The 27470-nt window shown below is 35.7% G+C and overlaps 1 protein-coding gene across 1 annotated transcript in view; it reads right to left on the bottom strand.

Moving 5' to 3' along the window:
- The window catches only part of CC2D2B (coiled-coil and C2 domain containing 2B), a 121482-nt gene that overhangs the window by 5754 nt on the left and 88258 nt on the right, over positions 1-27470 (bottom strand). Inside the window, exons 28-32 of the mRNA XM_044660203.1 lie at positions 24579-24692; positions 21609-21743; positions 21285-21413; positions 14513-14571; positions 5005-5182 (exon numbers count right to left, since the gene is read on the bottom strand). Of these exons, the coding sequence (XP_044516138.1) occupies positions 5005-5182; positions 14513-14571; positions 21285-21413; positions 21609-21743; positions 24579-24692 (615 nt within the window). The remainder of the gene's footprint in view (positions 1-5004; positions 5183-14512; positions 14572-21284; positions 21414-21608; positions 21744-24578; positions 24693-27470) is intronic.

Genomic DNA, 27470 nt, shown 5'->3' with positions numbered 1-27470 from the left:
AAAAAAGAACAAGACTATTAAGAGAATTAATGAAAAAATGTGAAAGAAGGTGGCCGAGGAATATCAGATATCAAACTGTTTTGTAAAACTTTAATCATCAAAACGATCTGGTACTGGCTAAGAAATAAAGTAGTAGATCAGTGGAGTAGATTAGTGACATAATACATAGCAGTAAATGACCATAGTTTTGTAATTAGTTAATGTAATTATATAATATAATGTTTGATAAACCCAAAGATTCAGGTTTTTATGATAAGAAATCACCATTTGATAAAAACTGCTTGGAAAACTGGAAAGAGGTATGGCAGGGCCTGGGCATTAACCAATATCTCACACCCCAAGATAAGGTAAAAAATTGATAAATGATATAGACATAAAGGGTACTACCATTAGCAAATTAGAGAAGCATAGAAGAGACTACCTGTCAAACTTATGGATAAAGGAAGAATTTATGACCAAACAAGAGATAGAAAACTTTAGAGGAAGTAAAGTGGATAACTTTTATGATATTAAACTAAAAAAGTTTTGCATAAACAAAATCAATGCAACCAAGATTAGCAGAAAAGGAGAAAGCTAGGGGAAATTTTTTTCAGTAAATGTCTCTGATAAATTTCTTATTTCTCAAATATATAGAGATCTGAGTCAAATTTATAATACAAATCATTCCCCAGTTGATAAATGGTCAAAGGATATGAACAGGCAGTTTTCAGATGAAGAAATCAAGGCTACATATAATCACATGAAAAAAATGAACTAAATAGCTCTTAATTAGAAAAATGTAAATTAAAACAACCCTGAGGTACGAACTTACACCTATCAGATTGGCTAATATGACAGAAGAGGAAAATAATAAATAATGGAGGCAATGTGGCAAAGTTGGGACATTTGTACTGCTTGTGGAGTTATGAACTGATCCAACCATTCTAGAGAGTGATTTGGAACTATGCCCAAAGAGCCTTAAAACTGTGCATTACCTTTGACCCTGAAATATCACTACTAGATCAATATCCCAAAGGGGTTTTTAAAGTGAGGAAAGGACCTGTTTGTACAAAAATATCCATAGCAGCTCTTTTTGTGGTGACTAAGAATCAGAAACTGAGGGGGATCTCCATTGATTGCAGAATGACTCAACAAGTAGTGACATATTCTTGTAATGGAACACTATTATACTATAAGAAATGTGAATGATGATTTAAGAAAGACCTGGAAAGACCTGCAGAAACAGGAAAACATGGCATATAGTAACAGCAGTATTATGTGATGAACTTTTATGAATGAACTTTTATGAATGACTTAGTTATTCCTACCAATACAGTCATCCAAGAAAATACTAAAAGACTCAAGTTGAAAAATGCCATCTGCTTCCAGAGAAAGAACTGATGGAATCTGATTGCAAACCAAGACATACCATACCACTTTATTTCTTCACTTTTCTTTCATTTGTTCAAGTTCTCTTTCAGAAAAGAACTAATATGGAAAGACATTCTATACTAATAAACATGTAAAATCTATATCAGATTGCTTGTCATTTTAGGGAGCAGGGAGGGAAAGGAAGGAAGGAAGGAAGATGAGAATTTGGCTTAAACTTAATGAAAATGAAGGTTAAAAATTGTTTTTTCATGTAATTGAGTTAAAAATAAAATATTAATATATTTTTTAAAAAAAAGTTAATAACCCTTGCTTTGACTTGTCAAGATCATAGGATCATAGAACTAGTGCTAGAAGGGATCTCCCAGGCCACCTAATCCAACTCCCTCATATTGACTCTGTTATCCAGTGTATTAGATATCTCTCCCAGCTTTATGCCATCTGAAAATTGATAAGAATGCTATCTATGCTTTTATATAAATCACTGATAAATAAAATGAATAACACAGGGCTAAGCCCAAATCCTTGAGGAATTCTATTGGAGATTTCCTACAATAGTGAGATAGAATCAATAATAACTACTCACTAGGTCCAGCCATTTAACCAATTCCAAATGCATCTAAATATACTATTGTTTAGCCCAAAATTCTCCATTTTTCCTTCAAATTTGCTAAAATGTAGGTAAACTCTTTTTATAACATTCCTCTGAGCTGCCATTCTACTAACCCTGTGAAAAAAGACAAATGAAGTTATTCTGGCATGATCTGTTCTTCATGAAGACATATTGCCTCTTTAGAATCTTTTTTCAGTTTCTAGATTTTTCTCTAGCCATCTCTAATAATTTTCTATCTAATCTAATCAATTCTCTGAATATTTTCATTATTGACTCAAAGAAATAAAACTATAGATATATGAAATACTTGGTGCTATGGGAGGACTTTAGGATGAAGCAACTTGAAGAAGGGATTGATTTGCTGGCCCTCTATGTAATGATATATGTTACTTTCTTCACTTATAATAATTATAATTGACCTATTGGAATTTCATCTGACAGACAGTAAGTATAACTATTATATTCCTATGAACCTGAGTCATAGATCTTGTTTAAGCAACTCATTCAACATCTTGGTTTCTAGAGACTAATTAGACCTAATGAGATCAGCTGAGATAATAGGTAGATAGACAGACAGACAGACAGATAGATAGATAGACAGAGCATTTATTAAATGCTCACTATACACCAGGCACTCTGTTAAATTCCTGGTTTACAAATACAAACAGGAAGGCAGTTCCTGCCCTCAAGGAATTTATACTATAATGGGTGAAGAAATATTCTAATGAATGCTGGAAAAGGAAGGGATCAGAATATGGGGGTGGATAAAGGGTACCCTTGTGGGGACATTATGAAGAGAAAGTAAAGAAGTGGTATAGAGGCCAAGGCCAGGACAAGATAAGGTGAAAGCTGCTTTATCACAGCTAAGACATTGGAAGTCTAGTATAAATTTCGAGTGGGGCAGAAATGGCAGAAGGCCATAGTGAGTAGACAGCTAGGAAACGGGCATGGAAATGGTACAATAGACAGCATTTATATAGTGTGTTGTACAGAGAATTTTATATATAGCAACTCTATGGATTAGGTCAGTGATGGTGAACCTTTTAGAGATGGAGTGCCAGTAAACCTCCTCCCCCCCAGACCAAGTATCATGCACCCATCACTTCTCCTCCCCTCTTACCCCAGACAGGGGAGGGAGGAAGTGTTCCCATTGGTCTGCTGGGCACAGGGGTTGGGAAAGTGAAGAATATTCTCAGAAGAATGGAGATAAGGAGGGGAGCAGCTCTGTCCTGAATCCCTCTAGCTTTCTAGTAATGAACTGTGGTGGGTGACTGCAGGTGTGCCCACAGACAGGACTCTGTGTGCCCTTTTTGGCATGTGTGCCATAGTTTCGCCATCACAGGATTAGGTGATATAGACATTATAACATTTTACAGATGAGGAAACTCTGGCCGAGAGAAGTCATATAATTTGTTTATACTCCCTTAGCTAAGGAAGTATAAAACTCAGGATATGAACAGAGTTTTACTGACTGACTATAAATCTAGTACTATTTCTACTATGGCATGTGGTGTAGTGGATAAAGCTGACTTTACAGCCAAGAAGACTTAAGTCCCATGACTAACACAAAGTCATGTGATCCTGTCACTTAACCACCTGATCCCAGTCACTTAACCACCCAGTGCCTAAGCAACTTTCTCAGACTAAAAATTGCAGAAGAGGTACCCTTAAGCATTGCATGAGGAAGTTCCTTGGGAGTAGAAGGGTTCTCCAACATTGATAAAATGGCAAGCCTGGTTAAAAAGAAGTATAAATAAATAATGATAATAGAAGTCATACATGTTAAAAATTAATTATTCGTGAAATATGGGAAATGTTTTGAAGAGGTATAAATTATAAAAAAAATAAGGTACAGTCAAGGTAAAGAAGACCCTACCTGCCAGCTGTCATCTTTTTCTTTTCCCATAGCTGTAAATGCTACCCAGGAGTCCCTGAATGGTAACTAGGGCAGGAGAGGTTCAGAGATCTGCTTATTTTGTAGTTAACAAATGTTAAATGACATTTTCTGATATTTTACTCTCTGCAAAGTAACTTATCAACATTTTTAAAAATAGAAAATCCTCTCCATTCACTGGACACACATTTTGGAAGTCTCTGTGAATACTATATTATATTATATATTCCTCTCAAACTATAATGACAAGGGCTAAGATAGCCTAGTTCAACAAGGTTCTGCACACTCAAGGTGACAAGTTTTGCTAAAATTTCTTTAAAAAAGAGGCAAGAAACCCACTCTATTCTTAATCTCTCAGAGGCATTTTTTTAGCCTCTGGGCTTATAGAACAATTTACTTCTAGGTCCTGTCCTTAGGGAAAGGATCCTTATTTCAGAATTTATAGTTCAAAATAATCTCAAATATTTAAATAAACAATTTCAAAGTGATGTTTCTCAAAGATGTCCTTCTACTAGTGTCATATCACATCTCAGTATTTTGGAGCAGCTAGTTGGGACAGTAGATAAAGGGCCTGGAGACAGGAAGATTTCCTGGGTTCAAATCTGGCCTTAGATACTTACTACCTGTGCAATCTTGGACAAGTCACTTAACCCTGTTTGCCTCAGTTTCCTCATCTGTCAAATGAGCTGGAGATGGAAATGGCAAGCCAGTCTGGTATCTTTGTCAAGAAAACTCCAAAGGAATGAACAATTTGGAAAGATGTTTTACAGACAATACACATGTAACCCAGATCAAATTGCTTGCCAGCTCCAGGAGAGGGGAGGGAAGGGATGGAAGAAGACAATTTGTATCACATAACTTTGGAAAACTTATGTGGAATTATGTTATTAAATGTAATTAGTAAAAAAAATCTTTATAATAAAAAAAAGAAAAAAGAAAAGAAAAGAAAACCTGAAAAGCAACTGAATGAAAACAAAATCTTAGTATTTGCATGATTTTTGATGCACTGGGACAGATACCTGGCTTCTTAAGCCATATTAACAGACATTCCAGGATTATTTAGAATTCCTTTCAGTAACTAACAAAGTAAATAAAATAATTTCACAAATGCACTTAAATCCATACTTACCCAATAAAATTGTAGCAGTCTTTCAAATTCACTTTCTTCTTCAGTTGAAACAAGGTTCCCAGTTCCAAGTTCTAACTTGGGAAGAATTTGCCTCAAGATAGCAGTACACTGTCGATTCCAACGAGTTGGTTGCTTGGGTCTCCATTCCATCAATTTACATTTTAAGGTTCTTTCGATCCTGAGTCAAAAGTAGGAAAATTGAATATTATGAGAAATCCACACTGGAAAGACACTGAATTTGGATTTTGAGGGCCTTAGTTTGAATTCTGGGGCACATTAATAGTGATATGATCTTGGGCAAGCCACTTTTTGGGCTTCTTTTTTTCACCACAGAAAAATTAGGCAGTTGGACTACATAATCTCTCCTCTAGAGTTTGTAATTCATTCCTATAAAACTATTACTGAATTTGATACCTAATATGATTTTTATCATGAAATAATGAACATGGGTTCTTCCTTTAGATACAATTATTTTCCTTACTTCCCAAGTTGTACCCCTTTCATATTAGTTATATTGGGGAGAATCAAGCTTATGTCTTTATGTGATATTCTGAATTAGGTAAAAAACCAAAATATCAATAAAACTTATTTTAAAGCATTCCAAATTCAAGCCTGTCTTTTGTGACCATCTACCAGCAACCATATAACCTAGAATGGCTAGCAACAGCTGCCAAAGCATTCTCTCTCTTTTTGCCAGATGCCCTTAATCTCTCTGGGATCAGCTATGTAGGCTGAGGGTCACTTGAGTTCATTACAACAGCTGCTATGTTTGTTTTATGCTCTATGTGTCTAAGGATGCTCAGGGTTAGGGTAAGGAAACTTTTTATATAGCTGAGTATGAAACCCACAAGATTTTTTTAAATTAAAGATCAAATGTAAGTTTAAAAGATCTACTTCAGTCTTCTTGAGAGTAAAATACTTATTTCACCCTGCTGTTAAATGAAGAAGAAACTCACAAAAACCCAATAATGATACTAATAAAATCCTTCAGTTTTATTATAAGAATTTATTATATTGTAATAAAAACCTATATTATGGTGATTTAAAGGAAGCAGACACATGGAAAAGAAGGATAGAAGCAGGAGAAGAGAAAAATGATCTCACATTTACATAAAGAAAAAACTGCTTTGCCTCCTTTATTCAAAACTGAATTGAATTCAATAAACATTACTAAGGACCTACCATTTGTAAGAAACTATGTACTGAGGTAAAAGGTGATACATGTGAAAGTTATATAATCACATTATTACAAATTTAGAATTAGAAGGCAACTAAAACCTACCTGGAATAAAACATGTAAATAAATAAGGTAGACTATGATGATAAGGGCAAAAAAAAGACAATTAAATAAAGTTCTGAAAGAAAATTTGAGGAGAAAGAAATAATTTTCAGCTGAGAGGGTCAAGGAAAGTCTCATAAAGAGTTAGGTACCTGAGCTAGAAATTGAAGGGAGAGGAGTAGAGATAGGGAAGAAGGGCATCCCAGCCAAGGGAAATTCATCTTTGTAAATTCAGAGGTGGGAAAGAACAGGACCTGATTGGGAAAGTTAGTTGGGCAGTTTGACTGCAACTCAACATACATGAAGGGGAATAGAGGAAAGTAAGGTTGCAAAGAGATGGGCCTGGAGGCAGAGAGATCAGAGTCACAAGATTCAAACCTGGAAAGGCCCTCAAAGGCCATCTAGCCCAATTCCTACTAGAAATTAATCTTCACAATGTACTTGATAAATGTTCAACCAGGTTCTTTTTCCTTCTCAGGGCAACCATTTCACTTTAGGGCAGCTCTAATTGTTCAGAAGCTTTACTTGCTATCAAGTCCAAATTTGCCTCTTTGCAACTTCTACCCTTTCATTAAGTGTGGGTCTGACTTATGGAATCAAATAGAGTAGGTTTACTCTCACTGCTATATGATGGTCTTTCAAGGACTCGAGGACAGCTATCCTATCTCTCTCTTGAGTCTTCCCTTCTTAAGGTTCCTTCAACTGATCCATTCTTTTTTTTTACACCCTTACCTTCCCTCTTGGAATCAATACTGTGTATTGGTTCCAAAGTAGAAGAGTGGTAAGGGCTAGGCAATGGGGGTTAAGTGACTTGCCCAGGGTCACACAGCTGGGAAGTGTCTGAGGCCAGATTTGAACCTAGGACCTCCCATATCTAGGCCTGGCTCTCAATCCACCGAGCCACCCAGCTGCCCCTCAACTGATCCATTTTGACATGGATTCAAGGCCTTTCTCCATCCTGGTTGGTCTCCTCTGAATGGGGAGATATAAGCAAAATTTTATAGGATAAAGAGGGAGAAATAGAAGCTCAATCAGAGAGGGAGCAAACAATGGAGCAAAATCACAGGAAAGACTAGAGGATATGGATCAGGAATATAAGTGGAAGACAGTTCTGGGCAACAATGATTTCTGAGACCAGAGGGAAAGAGCAAAAGATGGAGGAAATAGAGAAGTGGAGATGGGGAGGTGATGAAGATCAAATAGATTGTCTCAATCTGCTTAGTAAAGGACATAAGATCATTTGCTGAGAGAACTCCAGGGTGAAGTTGAGTTTTAGGGGCCATAGGACAGAGAACATGAAAGCACTTTGGAAATAATATCTTATAATAGAGGAAACTGAGGCTTCAGAAGAGAATGGACTCACATGTTTCTGAAATGGAGGAGGTACCTCCTGGCTTAGTCCAGAGAAGAGAAAGTAGTGCAGCTTTATTTTTATTCAGTCCTTTTTATTCTTCTATAATTGATTCTCTACCTATCTAAAATTCTCTATCTACTCTAGTAGCTATTTCAAACCTTGTCTTCTATCCTCAAACTCCCTGTTGTATCCCCCACCATCCTCTCAACTGATGACCTTGATTTATATTTTCCAAGGAAATGGAAGGCATTCACTATAAATTCCCTCTTCTAGATCTCCCTTTATATCACTTCCTACTACCTCTTCCTTTACTCTAGTTTCTAATGACTCCTCCCTAATAACTAAATCAGTGCCTCCACTTCTTCTCTTTCTTTTAAACCTTCTGCAATTTGGTTTGTTATTCAAACAAAATTGCTCTTCTCAAAATTTACCAATCATCTATTAATTGCTAAAAATTAAAGACCTTTTTTGGAGTCCTCATCTTTCTTGACTTTTTTTGCAGCATCTGACACTATAATCACTTTATCTCCAAAGGCTTTGCAACATTACTGTCTCTTACAGGTGGGCATGTTCTATCTCTCTTCCAAACTTCCTACTTCTGTCAAGGATACCACCAGCCTTCCAGTTACCCATATTCCAAAACTTGCTGTCCTTGTCAAGAAATCCTTGATTTCTCATTTTAATACACTCTAGATAGCCAACCAATTACACAAACTTTGTTGTTTTTGTCTCTACAGTATCTCTTACATAGAACCCATTTTCTCTGTTCATCTAGCCACCATATTCTAGCTTAGGTCCTTATTGTTTCTCTCCTGGACTTAGTGTAATAACCTCCCATTCTCTCCCTATTCTGATCCATACTCATATAGCTGCCAGACTGATTTTCTAAATATATCTGTACCTATTGAGTCTCTACTCAATAAATGCCAGTGGTTCCCTAATATTTGTTATCAAAAAGAAGTTCTTCTTATGGCTGTACAACTTGATTTCATTCTACTTTTTTTCTCTTACAACATATTACTTTCCTCCACATACACATACATACCAAAATAGCCTTCTTACTAGTCTTCACACAAGCTACTTCATCTCCCATCTCCACGCTTTTTCCCTTGCCATCCCCCATATCTGAAATGAACTTCTTCTTCTGGCATCTCTTGGAATCTCTGGCCTTCTTCAAGGCTCTGCTGAGGTATTGTCTTTTGCAGGAAGCATTTCCTGTTGGTCCGTGATGTTAGTGCCTCTCTGCCTCCTTATCTTGTATTTGTTTTGCACATGCCTATGCCTGTGCATGTTGTCTAACCCCCTTAGAATGGAAATTCTTTAAAGGTAGGCACTGTTTCATTTCTGGGTGTGTATTTCCAATGTCTATCAGTGTCTGCCTCTTAGTAAGAGTTTAATAAATTAGAGCATGACAGTGAGAGTAAAGCAAGAGAAAAAAGTGAGAAAATAAAGTGAATGGAGGAGAAAAAAGAGAGGAAGAAAATCACAGAAGAAGAGGGACAAAGAAGTAGATGCTCTAAGTTAAATATATGTGGATTTATACATACATATATATGTGTGTGTGTGTGTGTGTGTGTGTGTGTGCTAGAGTGAAGTCAGTAGAGCCAGGAAAACAATATATACAATAACTACAATAAAGTAAACAGAAAGAACTACACAAAGGAAGTAAATATTGCATAAGTCTAAAAAAATAAGCATGGCTTTAAAGGAGAGACATGAGAAGACACTTACCCCACCCTTTTCAGAGTACAAGAGTCTATAAGTGTAGCATATTATAAATATTTTCAGACGTTTTTGATGTATTGAATAATCATGCTGATTTTCCCCTTTTTTGGTCTTTAAAAATTCTATTTGTTATTTAGAATGGCTCAGGGAAAGGAGGAAAAGCAGAATGGGATATGGGAGGAAATGGTGATGATATAAAATACATCATCACAAAATAAAATACATCACTAGAAACTTATTTTAAATAACATCCATATATTAACCTTAAAGTGTTTATGCTATATCCTTCTATTCACTTGTCAGCTATTCCCAATGTAAAATCCTAAATAGCAGTTCATATTAGCATTTTTAATAAAGAATAACAAGGATTCCTAGCTATATGACCCTGGTAAGACACTTAATCCCAACTGCCCAACCCTTATTCCTCTTCTGCCCTAGAATTATTGATTCTAAGCAGAAGGTACAGGTTTTGTTTTGGTTTGTTTTTTAAAGAGGAATAAAAAGGAAAAGGATCCCTGCATGCTGCCTGAATATGAAAAAGCATTGCCATATTTATAAGACTGATAAAGTAATAATAGCAAGAACAGGAAATAGCATCTGAATGATTAGAACAATGACTAAGTGCTTCCAGAATTTTTACATAAAAATTTTTTTAAGTCTCATTTGAGTTTTCAGCTATCCATCATTGGTTCATTCAGCAAGCATTTGTTTAGTGTCCACACCATACCAAACTGTGGAGATACAAAGACAAAAACCAAATAATCTCTAATTCTAAGAAGTTTATTCTTTATTAGGGTGAGACTATATGTACAAAGATAAGTGTATATGGAAATGGATAGATAGATGCCCACACCTATGCATGTGTATGTGTATAAAAGCACTAGCAAATGGAGAGACCCTAAATGGGTCTTGTTGAGGCCTGAACCTTGAAGGAAGCCCAGTGGCCAATAAGACAGAGGTAAGGAGAGACTACGTTCCAGGTCTAGAGAAGACCCTATGACAAGTATATGGAGGAGGTGATGGAATGCCACAAATGCAAGCAGGCCACTTTGGCTGGATGCAGCAAAGGAGAGGAATGTGTAATAAGCCTGGAAAGGCAGATTTTCCAATTTGGTCTCCTTCTGTCATTTCCTGCTGTTGTGGGAAAGGATAGAACTTTCTTTAATTGGTTTCTAGGAGGAGACAGAAGTCTGAAATGGGACCAAAATAGCATATCCTGGAAAACATGTTTGGAGAAAGAACTTATTGGTAAGTGGAACTAATCAGAATTGTTAGATGACTTTCTCAAGCATTATTCAACAGCACAAGAACAAGAGTGAAGAACATAGGGATAATCTAGAGTTTGAGTTTGTTAAGAGATTAGAAGTGATAGTACAGCGAGGCAAAGGATTCAAGGGTAGAAGAAAGTGTAAAACTGAAACAATTATTAACAAACTCTGAAAGGAGAAAATGGAACCCAAGTAGAATAATGTCCCAAGACAGTAGAGGCCAACCAAGGGATGGTTATAATCTCTTCTACTACCTGGCAACATTCCTGGCATTTTATGTGCAGACACAAATATAGTCTATTCCTAAAGGCATTTGGGAATATGAGCTAACCCAACCCATGTCCTGATCCCAATTCTATCCTGCTCTAACACTGTATCCTCCATTACATTGGTAACAAAATGCCTTTCATATTAGACTTCTTCCTTTCATACTTCCATTTTGTTTCAATCATGGAAATCCTACTTCTCCTGGAAAACACTGTTTCCCCAGCCATACTCTACTCTGTGTGTGTGTGTGTGTGTGTGTGTGTGTGTGTGTTTATATATGTGTATATATATATACATATATATATATGCTTTCATATCCATAACACCCCCAACTTCTTGCTCCACCACATTAGCACTTCTAGACCATACCCATATCCCCATCCCCTAGCAAGCTTTCCTATTTTGAGGAACTTTTCCTTTACCACATTCAGATACATGACCTTATTCAGGTCTGGTAGATATTCTGTAGCTATGCTTACTCCAGGCAATTTCTTATATTTTAGGGGTTTCAGTATTGGGCTTACAGTCTTCTTCTCCATCTCAATGTTCTGCTCTTATGCTTAGGCACTTAAATGTATACACTCATGTCTTCTCAACTCCAATGACTTGTACTTTGACTCTACCTCACTCAGATTCAAGCATGGCCATACTCTTAATCTTATCATTAACTACAACATTTTATCTCTACAATCCATAACTCTGAAATTCCTCTAATTCATCATTATTTACTGTCTTTTCATCTCTATCTGTGCCTCATAAAACTCCTCTCCAAATTTTCCATAATCCTCTTCTCTCCCTGATTTCTTTGCTTTATCTTTTTTCTTTTTTCAAAGCTTATTGTTAGTCATATCAACTTCATACTGTTTTCTATTGTTCTATTACAGCAAGTCCCCTTCTAATCTCAACTCTAGACTATTCCTAACCCCTTCCTTCTCTATGCCAATTGCTGTACTACTGAATAGTGTTGGAGGGAAAGTCATACAGCAATGCTTAATGGTTCCACTAAATTTTTCAGTTACCCAGTCTCCATATACTACTATGTGCCAAACTTTTTGCTTTTCCCTGACTGCTTTTCTATCCCACCTCCCACAAAGTCAGTTCTAAAACATCATTATTCTCAAGGCATCTTACTATCTCCTTCTCCTCCCTCTTTTTTGAAAAATTGAGACCATCTTCTCTTCAATTCACATTTCAAATCATCTTAATGTTAACATACATTTTCTCTTTCTTTAGTCTCAAAGAATGCTGTGGCTCTTTTTGCAAAAATAATCTGTACTTATACCCTTTATCCCATCTCCTGCCCCTATTTCTCTAGGAATTTGCTTCTTTAATCATACTCTCCATTCTTTTCATCCTCTACTTATCCACTGATTCATTCTCTGCTCCCTGAAAATGTTCTCAGACCTTTCCAGCGTTAAGGGGAAAAATAAAAACCCTACACTGGACTCTCATCCTGTCAAACCAACATCCTCTATCTTTTTTTTCCTTTCACAGTGAAACTCTTAGAAAAAGCTGTCTGTATTCATTGTCTGCCTCTACTTTCTCATTTTCTATTTACTTTTTGTTTCCTTGCAATCTGGCTTCTGTTCCTACCACTCAATTAAAACTACTTTCTCTAGGATAAACAAGAATCTTTTTTATTGCTAAGTTCAATGAGACTTTCTCAGCTTTTATCCTTCTTAAGCAGCTTGTAGCACCCATCACTGCTGACCAACCCTTCTTTCTGTTTTCCTGATAGGGCTCTATAATGATTTTTCCTTCTATCTGTCTGATTGATGATCCTTTACAGCAGGGGTAGGCAACCTTTTTGGCCGTGAGAGCCATAAACGCCACATTTTTTAAAATGTAATTTCGTGAGAGCCGTACAGTGCTCACAGTGCCGCTCCTGTAACAGCACCTGAAAAAAAATTGACTTTATGGCTCCTGCAGAAAGAGCCATATCTGGCCCTCAAAAGAGCCAGATAGGGCTCGAGAGCCATACGTTGCTGACCCCTGCTTTACAGTCTCTCTTGCAGGACCATCATCTGTGTATTCTCTCATTTCTTTTTCTTCCTTTTCTTTTCTCTTTTTTCTACTTTACTTCTTATACTTTTGCAATTAGTGACCCCATCAGTTTCCATAGTTCCTGCCACCTGCTGTACATCTCCACCTGCATGCTTTGTAAGCATCTTAAGATAAAAATGTGCAAATTGAACTCTTTATCTTTCTCTCTAAATCCACTCCATTCACATTCACCTAATGTTTCTGCTTCTATTGAGGGCACTCCTAATTCTGTCAGTCTCTTAGTTTTGCAGCCATAGCTCTTCAAATCAAATTAATGTCATTTCTGTCTTAAAGATCCAGTTTTTTAATAACCCTGTAAGATATATAGGACAAGCCTATTTAAAAATTTTTGATTTGAGATTAGGAATAATGGAAAAGGATCTACTTATACAAAAACATTTTAACAGCTCTTTTTGTAAAGAATTAGAAACTGAGGAAGTATCTATCATTTGGAGAATGGCTGCCCAAGTTGTGGTATATTGTTGTAATGGAATACTACTGAATCATAAGAAATGATGAACAAGATGAGTTTAGAAAAACCTGGAAAAACTTATATGAATTGATGCAAAGTGAAGTGAGTAGAACCAGGAGAACAGTATATATAGTAACAGAAATATTTTATGATGATCAATTGTGGAGGACTAAACTATTATCTGCAATGTAAGGTTCCAAGATAATCCCAAGGGACTCATGATAAGAAATGCTATCCAAAGCAAAAGAAAGAATTGTTGGAGTCTGGCTGCAGATCAAAGTGTTCCATTTTACACTTTATTTCCTTCATGAGTTTTTTATTGTACATGTGATATATGTCTTCTGTCATGGCTGGAATATGGAAATATACAATGCATGAAAGCACTGGTATAACATACGTACATACATACATACATACATATATATATGTCAGACTATTTACTACACCAGGAAGGGGCAAAGGGAGAGAGTCCAAGAATCAGAATTGCATAGTGTCAGAAAACAATTGTCAAAAATTATTTCTACATGTAATTGAAAAAAAATTTTTAGTTAAATTTAAAATATTATGACCTGGTTATAAACCTTCAATATTGATTTTAAAATGGCCTGTAATTTTCATGAGAAATGTTAGGTTGTAATAAGGGGGATTTAAAAAAAATGGGTCTAGATGTCCAAGGTGGTCATATATTTGTGTGTGTATAAATATATAACATTATATTATACACATCATATATATGTTAGCACATAGGTATATGTATGTATAAGTACAGATTTATATACATACAAAATAAACCATGACCTGGTTATATAGTCTTATTTCATATTTCCATTCATATCTTCAATATGCTAGTCAAATTGCTCTACCATGACCATTGATCTATTCATGTCTTCTACCTCAGAATATTTATGCAGGTCATTCCCTCCACCTAGAATTATGAGCAATGAGTGCCTTGCACATTGTAGATATGTAACAAATGTATGATGATTTTAATTGAATTGATAATTGTGTACATTAAAAATACTTTTGTTAAAATGCTCTTACATAGATGTGTGTGTATGATAAAAAAAGTCTACTAACCAACTGTTAGAAAACAATCATACCTGTTTTTTAAATCTTCCACCATACTTTTATTAGTTTCAAAATACAGTATCTCTTTAGGCTAGAACAGAGAAAATGGAAAAGGTTAGAAAATAGCCTAAAGGACAACCTTTACATCAAAAGCATTTTAAGCATATTTCACCCCTAAACAAAGTGATTCTATCTATGACAATATAAGCACAAGGTTAAAATAGCCAACCATATAATAGAATTTGGATGAAATTAACTTGGATGATAAATATTTTAGAAAAAATAATTTGGATGAAATATGAAAAGGAAGAAAAAGAAATATTCTTTATTTACTTGACCTGGAATGAAATAGAATAAGAGAACAAATATTTAATTCGAGTGTCTTGGTGTTTGCATTATTTGACATACTTCATGGATTCCACCTTGGTGGAATCTTTCTTTATTTCTTTCCTTCCTTCCTTCCTTCCTTCCTTCCTTCCTTCCTTTCTTCCTTCTTTCTTTCCTTCCTTCCTTCCTTCCTTCTTTCCTTCCTAACCCTTTCCTTCCATCCTAGAATCAAAACTGAGTATTGGTTCTGAGGCAGGAAAGTGGTAAGGGCTAGGCAATGGGGGTTAAGTGACTTGCCCAGGGACACACAGCTAGGAAGTATCAGAGGCCATATTTGAACCCGGGACCTCCCATCTCTGGGACTGACTTTCAATCTACTGAGCCACCAAGCTGCCCCCTGACTTTCTTTAAGAAAAATGATTGAAATTACAGGACTTAAAACTGACCTAGGATTTAGGTTGCTTTATATGTGCATTTATATTCTGTACTTATAAAGTCATATTCTGAGATTACCTGGAGAAAAGGGGGAAATAAACCAAGAATTCAATAAACCTATCATAAGTCTGGCAGGGAAACATGATATAAGAGTAATGGGAAGCTTTGATCATCTGGACATTTATTAGAGTTCTTGCTTTGTCAAAAACAGTTTTATCCTGGCCTAGAGATGGGAGGTCCTGGATTCAAATCTGGCCTCTGACACTTCCTAGCTGTGTGATCCTGGGCAAGTCACTGAACTCCCATTGCCTAGCCTTGACCGCTCTTTTACCTTGGAACCAAAACTTAAAATTGATTCTAAGATGGAATTTTTTTTATAGTTTTATCCTTCCAAAAGAAGAAGGAAACAGCAGTTAGAGACTTGCTTCTTATCAATTAGGAGGATACTGGTTGCTAAAATAGAAATCATGGAAACCTCAGGAAGAAATAATCATTTCATCTTAAAATTCATCACATCTATAATACTAAGTTCAATTCTGGGAACTACATTTTAGAAAGGAAATTAGCAAGATAAAAAAATCCTGAAGAGGATGATTAGTTTGATGAAGGATTTCATGCCACATAAGGATGAGCTAAAGGAAATGAGGATATTTTGTTTGAGAAGAGAAGACTCATTAGGGACTTGAGAGTATTCTTCAAGTATGCAAAGGGATATCATGAACAGGATAGATTTGACATATTCTGCTTGGCTCCTGAAGTCAGACCTAGGAGCAATAAGTAGAAACTGTAAATAGGTAGTTTCAGCTCCATTTAAGGAAAATCTTATCTAAAAAGAGAATTAGAAATCAAATGTGTATGCCAAGTAATGTGTTGCCTTTCATTAGAGGTCTTTGAACAGACTATATAACCACTTGTCAGGTATTTTGTAATGGAGATACTTGCTCTAAGTTCATCTAGATGGCCTCCTAGAGTTCCTTCCAATATTCTATGATTTTCTGATTCTGGTAATTTCTTGTGTATGAGAGTAGACAGAGAAGGAAAAGTGAAATGGAATGCCAAGGTTATGAATGTGGGACACCTAGTGATTGGTGATGCCAAAGACAAAAATAAATAAGTAAGAAAGATATAGAGGTTTAAGGGGTGAGAGGAGATGTGGATTGTAAAAAGTAAAAAAAAAAAGATGGGTAAAGACAGACCTTTAGTGAATACTGACATTAAGGGGTTTGGAAGAAAATGTTGAGCTACCATACAAGAGAGAAAGGGAACTATTAGGCAGGTAAGGGAACCAGGAGTGTATGGCATCTCTGAATCTAAGAAATGGAAGTATGTCCAACAGGAGGGGTTGGTCAAGAGTGCCAAATGCTGAGCTGCTGAGTTAAGATGGCAGCAGAGTAAGGAGCAACATCTTGACCTCTCCTAACCCACGCATATAGGACTCCTCAAGAAGACATAAAAACAAATCCAGAGGAAAGAAGGGACCAAACAACAGGGCGCAGCATCGAAGGTATGTGGAATGAGGGCATTTCCATGCTATAAAGGGGTGAAACAGCTCTCACGAAAGCACGAGCGGAGCAACCCCCTCCCCCCACCCCCATACCACCTACAACACCAGGGCCAACACACGAGTCAGAGCAAGTTTGGGGCACCCATTAAGTCATTGGCAGCTCACCAGGACTTGTTCCTGAGAGCAGCAAGACTTAAGACCCCCCAAGAGGCTAAAGAACTCACGGACTCTGAACACAGACCCTGAGCCCAGACGCAGGCGAAGGGGCTGACACAGGCGTGGGCTAAGGGGCGGACTAAGGCGTGGATGAAGGGGCTGATTCTGAGTGCAGGAGCAGACCTTGAGTGAGGACCCATTGCAGAGGGGTGCTTGACTGTGGAAGCAGCTCCCTGAGACTGTTAAAGGAGCTTCAGGCAGAAGAAAGAGCAAGGAGACCACCAGGAGGCTTGTCTCAAAACAATTAGAATTGAGATCTCAGGAGTCTAAAGAGTGCAGACAGATCCTAGGCATGAGCATAAAGCTGAGAGGGAACTCAGCTTACAATGGCAAGCCAGAATCATCAGGAAAACCAGAAGAGAAAGATGAAGAAGAAAAAACCTTTAACACTTGACAACTTTTACACAGAAAAAATCCAGACAACAGAGGAAACAGCAGAGGAGAAAAAACAATCCAAACGTTCCCAAAACAATGAAAATGGGTCACAAGGTATTGAAGAGTTCAAATCAGAGATCATGAGAAAGAGGGAAGAGATCTGGCAAGAAAATAACAGGATACAAAATAAATGCACATAAATCATCAGCATTTCTATACATTTCCAACACATCACAGCAGCAAGAGGTAGAAAGAGAAACACCATTTAAAATCACCCTAGATAACATAAAATACTTAGGAATCTATCTACCAAAACAAACACAGGAATTATACGAAAACAACTACAAAACACTTTCCAAACAATTAAAACTAGACCTAAACAATTGGAAAAACATTGATTGCTCATGGGTAGGACGAGCTAACATAATAAAAATGACTATTATACCCAAATTAATTTACCTATTTAGCACCATACCTATCAAACTACCAAAAAACTTTTTCACTGAATTAGGAAAAACCATAACAAAGTTCATTTGGAATAACAAAAAATCAAGAATATCAAGGGAAATAATGAAAAAAATGTGAAGGAAGGGGGCCTAGCAGTACCAGATATTAAACTATATTATAAAGCAGCAGTCATCAAAACAGTATGGTACTGGCTAAGAGTCAGAGAGGAGGATCAGTGGAATAGACTTGGGGTAAGTGATGTCAGCAAGACAGTATATGATAAACCCAAAGAGCCCAATTTTGGGGACAAAAATCCACTATTTGACAAAAACTGTTGGGAAATTTGGAAAACAATATGGGAGAGATTAGGTTTAGATCAACATCTTACACCCTACACCAAGATAAATTCAGAATGGGTGAATGACTTGAATATAAAGAGGGAAACTATAAATAAGTTAAGTGAACACAGAATAGTATACTTGTCAGATCTCTGGGAAAGGAAAGATTTTAAAACCAAGCAAGAGTTAGAGAAAATTACAAAATGCAAAATAAATTATTTTGATTATATAAAACTAAAAAGCTTTTGTACAAACCAAAACAATGTAGCCAAGATCAGAAGGGAAACAACAAATTGGGAAAAAATCTTTATAACAAAATCTCTGACAGGGGTCTAATTACTCAAATATACAAGGAGTTAAATCAATTGTATATAAAATCAAGCCATTCCCCAATTGATAAATGGGCAAGAGAAATGAATAGGCAATTTTCAGGTAAAGAAATCAAAAGTATCAATAAGCACATGAGAAAGTGTTCTAAATCTCTAATAATTAGAGAAATGCAAATCAAAACAACTCTGAGGTATTACCTCACACCTAGCAGAATGGCTAAAATGAAAGAAGGGGAGAGTAATGAATGTTGGAGGGGATGTGGCAAAATTGGAACATTAATGCATTGCTGGTGGAGTTGTGAACTGATCCAACCATTCTGGCTGGCAATTTGGAACTATGCTCAAAGGGCTATAAAAGACTGCCTGCCATAGCATTGTTGGGTTTGTACCCCAAAGAGATCATAGATAAACAGACTTGCACCAAAATATTTTTAGCTGTGCTTTTTGTGGTGGCAAAAAACTGGAAAAGGAGGGTATGCCCTTCAATTGGGGAATGGCTGAACAAATTGTGGTATATGCTGGTGATGGAATACTATTGTACTAAAAGGAATAATAAACTGGAGGAATTCCATGTGAATTGGAAAGACCTCCAGGAACTGATGCAGAGCGAAAGGAGCAGAGCCAGAAGAACATTGTACACAGAGACTGATATACTGTGGTAAAATCGAATGTAATGGACTTCTGTACCAGCAGCAATGCAATGACCCAGGACAATTCTGAGGGATTTATGGAAAAGATGCTACCCACATTCAGAAGAAGAACTGCAGGAGAGGAAACATAGAAGAAAATCAACTGCTTGAATACATGGGTTGATGAGGACATGATTGGGGATCGAAAGTACCACACCAATGCAACTATCAACAATTTGGGAATAGGTCTTGATTAATGACACATGTTAAAACCAGTGGAAAGGCATATCGGCCAGGGGAGTGGGGGAGGCCAAGGGGTGAAGGGGAAAGTAAGAGCATAAATCATGTAACCATGTTAACTTTTCTAAAATATAAATATTAATAAATCTTTAAAAAAAGAGTGTCAAATGCTGCATAAAGGTGAAGAAGAATGAATTAAGTTTCTTCTGTAATGTGGAGGTCATGAGTGAACTTATAAATTGTAATTTTTAAGGCAGTGATAGGGACAAATCTTATTGCAAAATTTATGGAGATGATTAGTGAGGAAATGGAATAATCAGAAATAGATAATTTTTAAAAATTTAGTAGTAAAGAAGAGAGTGATGGGATGGTGATTCAATAGATCAGAAGAATTAAGAACTTTACAGGGAGTGGTAACTTAGGGAGACCTATGGATTCATTCAAATTCATTTAAAATTGATTCTATATGAAACCTTTTTTAAAAAACCCACATTGTGTATACTTTATTCTAGAAGATGTGCAATAATTGTTGGATCAAACAACAAAGTACCTACATTTTCACATTATAATATATTAAAAGTTATTGTTATTAGAGTCAATTGTTGGAGGAGTCAAATTTCCTTAGGGGAGTGAATTATCAGTAAAGCATTCCTATTTTTGCAACATCTGTAAAATGGAATTTGTTATTAAAGCCTTAAAATAGTTTCCTTATAGGTTCAATTCAAGCTGTATGATCCACTTCATTTCCCCTTTGTCATAGTCTAATTGTCCTAACCCTTTCATCCCTATTCAAATCATAAACATAACTATTCAAAACTTTTTTCTTCATATTTCATTCTCAATTTCTAGCCTTGTCTAAAGTAGCACTAGCTCCCAACCAGTCAAATATTTTTTTCACAATTAGGATAACTACTAAAAGTCAGCCATTCCTTCATTTCTTCCATCAAATCTTCACAAATCAATTTTCTGAAACCCAATTGTTTTCTTCTCCTTATTTAGTCTGACTTTGGAACTTACATGCCAACTTTCTATCTCTGGAGCAGTGGTTCCGAAACTTTTTTGGCCTACCACCCCCTTTCCAGAAAAAAATATTACTTAGCCTGCTGGAAATTAATTTTTTTAAATTTTAATAGCAATTAATAGGAAAGATAAATGCACTTGTGGCCACTACCACTTCCCTGGATTCACTGCAGCACCCACCAGGGGGTGGTAGCGCCCATTTTGGGAATCATTGCTCTAGACCAAGAATACATTTAGTTTTAATCTATTTGAGGTGAAAACACTTTACTATGTGTGTGTGTGTGTATATATATATATGTATATGTGTGTGTATATAAGGTTTTAATTCTATTTTATGGTTTATTTCTGTGATTCTATATCAATATGATGGTCTTTGATTATAATCTCTTTAAAAGAGAAGTAATTAGCCATATATAATTTTCTTCTACAGAAATACACACTAAAACTCTAATCAGTTTTTTGAGACAAGTGAAAAATGCTTTTAGTCAGTTCTCAAATTTTGTGTTAATAGAGGGGATAACTTAAATTATATATTATGTTGGAATTCACTAAACGTTATTTATATATTATATTTATATTATATACATATACAGACGACAATAACAACAACATATTTATATATTGTTTTAAGTTTTACAAAGTATTTTTGCCACAATAATTCTGTGGGAGAGATTGTAAATAGATTTATTGTATTAATTATGTTTTATTTAAGGTAATGTTAGTTCTAAAATACACCATTTAGCTGTGTTGAAATGTTCTCTCCTGATATCTTCCCCCTTCTGAGTAAAGGGAAGGAGATAGTTCGCCAGTGTGTTTAATGGCAGAGGAAAGCAGCTCTTTAAACATAATTTATTACATGTAGATAATTACAAGTTATTCACAATAATATAGATTAGGATCAACAGCAATGCTCAAATGGGTATATTTTGAAAAATATGCTTTACCTGTGCAGCTTCTGATTTCATCCACTGAACTTGAACATTTTTGGGAAGCAGTTGTTTCCAGGAACTTTCTCTTGAATTGTCAAAATTTACAGACATTGGTGTACTGTTTTGTTGAATGTTAAACCATACCTATTAAAATATTAACATAAAAGTCAGCATAGACCATATAGGAGCAGGTAAGTGCTGGCAGTGATGGAGGCAGCAGTAGATAGTAATCCTTAAGAATATGTCATAGCTCTACTAAATCATCTAAGATTTGGAGACTGTTAGTTCAGGTGGGTCCTATGGATGTTACTTAAATCTGAACATTTTAAATGGACTTACGTTTTCATTATCAAACAAACAGTCAGCACTTTGCAGGGGACAAAATGGATCAAACTGCTTATAAGATTGTCCAGTCAATGGATTCCAAAGTAGATGTTCATCAGTTTCTTGAGTTAGTACATAAGCAACTTGCCCCTATGTGATGAAAAAAAAAAAGGAAATACCCCCCACCCCCCACCCCCAACTCTTTGTTAATGATAATCTGAGTTCATTCTGGATGTCAGACTTATAGACAGCATGTGATACCTTTTTGTATTAAAGACTAGAAGGATGCACTTCTTTTTCATTGAGGAAGAAAAAAAAGCAAGAACATATTAATGGACAAGCAACCAGAGTAGAGTACCTTTGGCTCAAATAGAGTTGGAAAAGCAGCTATGAGACTCACAGAAAGCCAAGTTTGGTATAAGTTAGGGGGGAAAAGTCAAGCTGTCACATCTGAGAGTCCTGCTGTAGTCTATCTTGATCAAACTACATCTTGAGTTGTATTTCACTGTAGATGCCAAAGTCCGACAAGTACTATGAGTGTCCAGGGGAGGATAACCAGGATAATAAAAGGCTCATGACTACATCCATGCCAGATGAAAGAAATGGAGATGTTGAGTAGCAATCTTCAAATATGTGAAAGCTGTCTCCTGGACATTAGTAGACTTAATTTGTTTGGCTCCAGAGGGAAGAACCAGGAGTAGAAATTGTGAAGAGACAGTTTTAGGCTTGATATTAGGGAAATCTTCTTTTATGATCTGAGCTATCAAAAAGTAGAATAGGCTTCCTTGGGAGTTTACTCTCATCACAGGCCTTCAAGAAGAGCATGATCATTTATCATTGATCAGGAATATAAGAGTGGGGATTCTTTTCTAGGTACAGATTGGACTAGAAAGCCTATGAAGTTCTTTCCAATGTTAAAATACTGTAATTCTATGAGTAGCTAATCAATCAGCAAACATTTATTGAGTGTTTTCTATATGCTAAGCACTGTGCTAGATGCTAGGGACATAGTAATCAGGGGAGAAATTTACTGTAGAATTGAATTTTATTTTATTTTTACTCCACCGACACAGTTTATTAGAGTGAACTTGTCATTAATATTTCATTTAATAATCAAGTTCCTTAGAACATATGGGTATGAAAAGGTCTGGGGGTGTGGTGGGATTTTTTCTCAAAACATACATATCTGCCTTCTTATATCTGCTGCCATCTCACGGCAGCTAATAATATAGACAGGAAAAAAATCAGAAAACTAGCCTCAGCTAACTGCTGCCTCAGTGTAAACTGTTGGGGCTGTCAGTAGACAACCCATGACACTCAGAAATAATTAGATGTAGAGAAGCTAATATATAGATAGTAATGTCCTTCAAATGATCCTTTGTGCTGATGACATTGTGTTGACTTCATTAAATACCAAAGTCATTTAAGTGAGATCCATAATTACTTGAGTTCAGTATAACTGTCTACAGAGGAAAACACAACTGGATGAAGAATGCTTATTGTCTGCAGTATGACATTCAACTGGAGAGCCAACAAGTTGAAGGGCTTGTCTGTTAATAAAGTATCTTGAACAGACATTGTAAATGGACAATAAATTGGTCCCAGAAACAGGAGGAAAATGGCCTGGATTGCATTTGGTTATTTAGTTTATTTACTTTTAATGAATCCCTCAGCCTTAATCTCAGTATTCTATAGGTGATGCTTCATGGCTACGATTCATGGAATGCCACAGTCTAAAGAATTGAAGTTATGAGTCACCCAAGAATGCATGATGAGCAAGAACAAACTGTAACATATTACCCACAAAAAGATTCACAAGAAAAATCTCAGTAAAGATATTATCAGAAAGAAATGGTCAGAAAAGAGTGAGCCAATTATGCAGTAAGAGCGAGGGACAATGGATGATGGATAGTATCCATGTTCAGTTGTATCCCTCCAATGAGGAGAGATGCACAGGATATCAGTTATAAGAAGTCAAAGATTTACAAGGGATCATAGACAAGATTTATACAAAATGAAACCATGTGGATGTGTTATGATCTAGCCCACTGGATCATGTCCACAAGATCATCGATACATTGAGAAGTTTGGAAGAGGAAGGAGATGGGTTGTGATTATAGTAGAATTTTTAAAAAGGTAAGACAGTGATTGATAAGGTCATCACACCTTAAGACAAATATGATTAAGTTGTAGAAGTTTTATAGGATTTAGAATTGGAAGGGATTTTAAATAATATCTAGTATAATAACTTTAATGAGCAAGAAAATGAGGCTCAGGGATATGAAGTGCTTTGATTAATATTATAGAGGCAATAAGTAGTAAAGCCAGGATTTGAACTCGGACTATGAATTTAGTACTTTCCCCAATAAACCATGTTACCTCAGAGTAAGAGATCTAAAATTAACTTTAGTCTTGGAAAGATGAAGGCTGGGGAAGGATATAATTGGAATTATGACACATTTAGAGAGACATAAACATCATCGTCAAGTTTTATAATGCCAGAATTAGGTTGTGGTTGGCAGAGATTAAAAGAAGTAGGACGTATAAATAAATGATAAGTTATCTTAAAGAGGTGGTCTTAAGCCAAAAATTGTGCCCTAATTAACCACTGAGGCAGTGCAATGTGGTGATATAGACTTAGCCTTGGAATCAAAGAAACCTGAGTTTAAGTGCTGCCTCTGATACCAACTACATGTGGGATTTTGGGCAAATCGCCAGTATCCTAACTCCCCAGTGTCCTAGAGAATTATCTAAGACTCTAAGTCTTAGAACAGCTGGCAATCTTCCTTGATAGAGGTTTTTTCCTAGCAAGAATTCCCTATAAAGTGGAATCACAGGTTTTGACCAAACACCTCCCCCAAAAACTGTGCTCATGCAATTACTTAAGACAAAATTGGAGTGGGGTGTTACAGTAGAGCCTGGAAATAGACTTGATATTAATTTTCAAATTGTCTATATTCTTGAAAAATTAATAGTAACACTTACTTCTAATATAGATGTTCCCAACAGCACCCAGGCTTTCTTTCCAAAATACAGGAAGTAGTTACACAAAAGTATTGCGTGTTCCTCTTTGTTTCCAATAGTCAAATTGATGCAACGCTGAGGCACATTAAAATGAAGAATACACGCATGTAGTCAGGAATTCCAATTTTTTCCATTTGGGAGCTCACTAATGGGCTGTTCAATTTCTTTTTCCTGAGATTGGGTTGTTTAATTTCTCTATTTCTTATTCAATTAATCTCAGAATTTTATAGTTTTATGGATCTTTATCCATTTCACTTAAGTTGTTAGTTATAATTCCAGATAAATGAATGAAATGAAATTGTTTCTAATAATTTCCTTTCTTCATTTGTTGTGAATTCTCCTTTTAATTTTCATTTATTTATTTATTTTTGAAAATTTATTTATAAAAAAAATATAGTGTATTGGTTCTAAGACAGAAGAGTGGTAAGGGCTAGGAAATGGGGGTCAACTGACTTGCCCAGGGTCACACAGCTAGGAAGTGTCTGATGCTAGATTTGAACCTAGGACCTCCCATCTCTAGGCCTGGCTTTCAACCCACTGAGTAACCCAGCTGCCCCCTCTTTTTCATTTTTTAGGCTGGTAATTTGGTTTGGGTTTTTAAAAAATAAAAATAAGTAATGATTTACCTACTTTTATTTCTTTTTTAAAAAACAGTTTTTAGTTTTATTAATTCAATGGTTATTTCATTTTCAATGTTTTTATCTTCTTTGATTTTCAGAATTTCTGTTGTGATGTTTATTTTTTCTTCTAAATTTCTTTTCTAGCTTAGTTGCTAAATTCTAATGTATCATAATGTTTTCTTCTGGCTAAGTTGGAAGTACATGGGAAAGATTACAATGAACAGACCTATTTGAGACATATTAAATCTGGACTCCTAGAGTTTGGAAACATAACACATACTTGTATTTTTTCTCCACCAGAAATTGGCTCAAGCCTAGGCTGCTATCTGTGATCTTTATATCTATTTCATACAAACTTGTTCTCTTAATAAAATGTATAGAAGCTCTAAGGTACTAAATTCTGGTTTAGATGGGGATTGCGGCTACATTTCATCATTAGCATTTATATCAGGCTTCAGAGATTAGCCCACAGCCAATGTTTTAAAAATAGAGTCTAGGAGGTTATGCTAATCAATAGAGCATTAAAAATATTTACCATACTTGAAAATTAACAAGCTATTACTGTCAGTAAGTCAAGTAGCTTTTAATTCTTCTTGACCAATGTTTTCTATAAGATGTTATGGACTTATTAAAATCACTCTACAAAATATAAAATACTTGGGAATTTATCTTCCAAGACAAACTCAGGAATTATTTGAACACAACTACAAAACACTTTTCACACAAATAAAACTAGATCTAAACAAATGGGAAAACATTAATTGTTCATGGGCAAGATGAGCTAATATAGTAAAAATGACAATCCTATCTAAACTAATTTATTTATTCAGTGCCATACCTATCAAACTACCAAAAAACTTTTTTATAGAATTAGAAAAAAATTATAATAAAGTTCATTTGGAAGAACAAAAGACCAAGAATATCAAGGGAACTAATGAAAAAAAATATGAAGGAAGTGGGCCTAACAGTACCAGATCTTTAACTGTACTACAAAGCAGTGATCATCAAAACAATATAGTACTGGCTAAGAGGTGAATCAATGGAATAGACTTGGGGTAAAAGACCTCAGCAAACTAGTGTTCAATAAACTTAAAAATCTTTTGGAACAAGAACTCACTATTTGACAAAAACTGTTGGGAAAATTGGAAAACAATATGGGAAAATTTCGCTTTAAATCAACATCTCATGCTCTATACCAAGATAAATTCAAAATGGGTAAATGACTTAAATATAAAGAGTGAAATCATAAATAAATTAGGTGAGCATAGAACAGTATACCTGTCATAGATCTCTATGAGAGAGGAAGGAATTTAAGACCAAGCAAGAGATAGAGAACATTACGAGATATAGAATGAACGATTTTGATTATATTAAATTAAAAAGGTTTTGTACAAACAAAACCAATGCAACCAAAATTAGAAGGGAAGCAACAAACTGGGCAAAATTTTTATAACAAAATTCTCTGAGAAAGGTCTAATTTCCCAAATATATAAGGAACTAAGTCAAATTTACAAAAAATCAAGCCATTCCCCAATTAACAAATGGTCAAGGGATATGAATAGACAGTTTTCAGATGAAAAAATCAAAACTATTAATAATCACATGAAAAAGTGTTCAAAACCTCTCCTGATTAGAGAAATGCAAATCAAAACAACTCTGAGATATCACCTCACAGAGTGGCCAATATGACAGTAAAGGAAAATAATAAATACTGGAGGGGATGTGGCAAAATTGGGGCATTAATGCATTGCTGGTGGAGTTGTGAATTGATCCAACCATTCTGGAAGGCAATTTGGAATTATGCCCAAAGAGCTTTAACAGAATGCCTGCCCTTTGATCTAGCAATACCACTACTGGAATTGTATCCCAAAGAGATAAAAAATTGGGAAGGTTCTATTTGTACAAAAATATTTATAGATGCACTTTTTGTGGTGGCAAAAAATTGGAAAATGAGGGGGTGTCCCTCAATTGGGGAATGGCTGAACAATTGTGGTATATGATGGTGATGGAATACTATTGTGCTATAAGGAATGATAAACTGCTTGATTTCTGTATGAACTGGAAAGACCTCCATGATCTGATGCAGAGCGAAATGACCAGAACCAGGAGAATATTGTACACAGAAACATTGTGGGACGATCAAATGTAAATGCTCTCCACATCTAGAGAAAGAACTATGGGAGTAGAAACGCAGAAGAAAAACATATGATTTATGACTTGATTATATGGGTAT

Source organism: Gracilinanus agilis, chromosome 2 (assembly GCF_016433145.1).
Source record: "Gracilinanus agilis isolate LMUSP501 chromosome 2, AgileGrace, whole genome shotgun sequence".
Classification (NCBI taxonomy): Eukaryota; Metazoa; Chordata; class Mammalia; order Didelphimorphia; family Didelphidae; genus Gracilinanus; species Gracilinanus agilis.
Note: the sequence above shows the minus strand (reverse complement) of the source record. Positions and strands in the feature narration are given on the sequence as shown.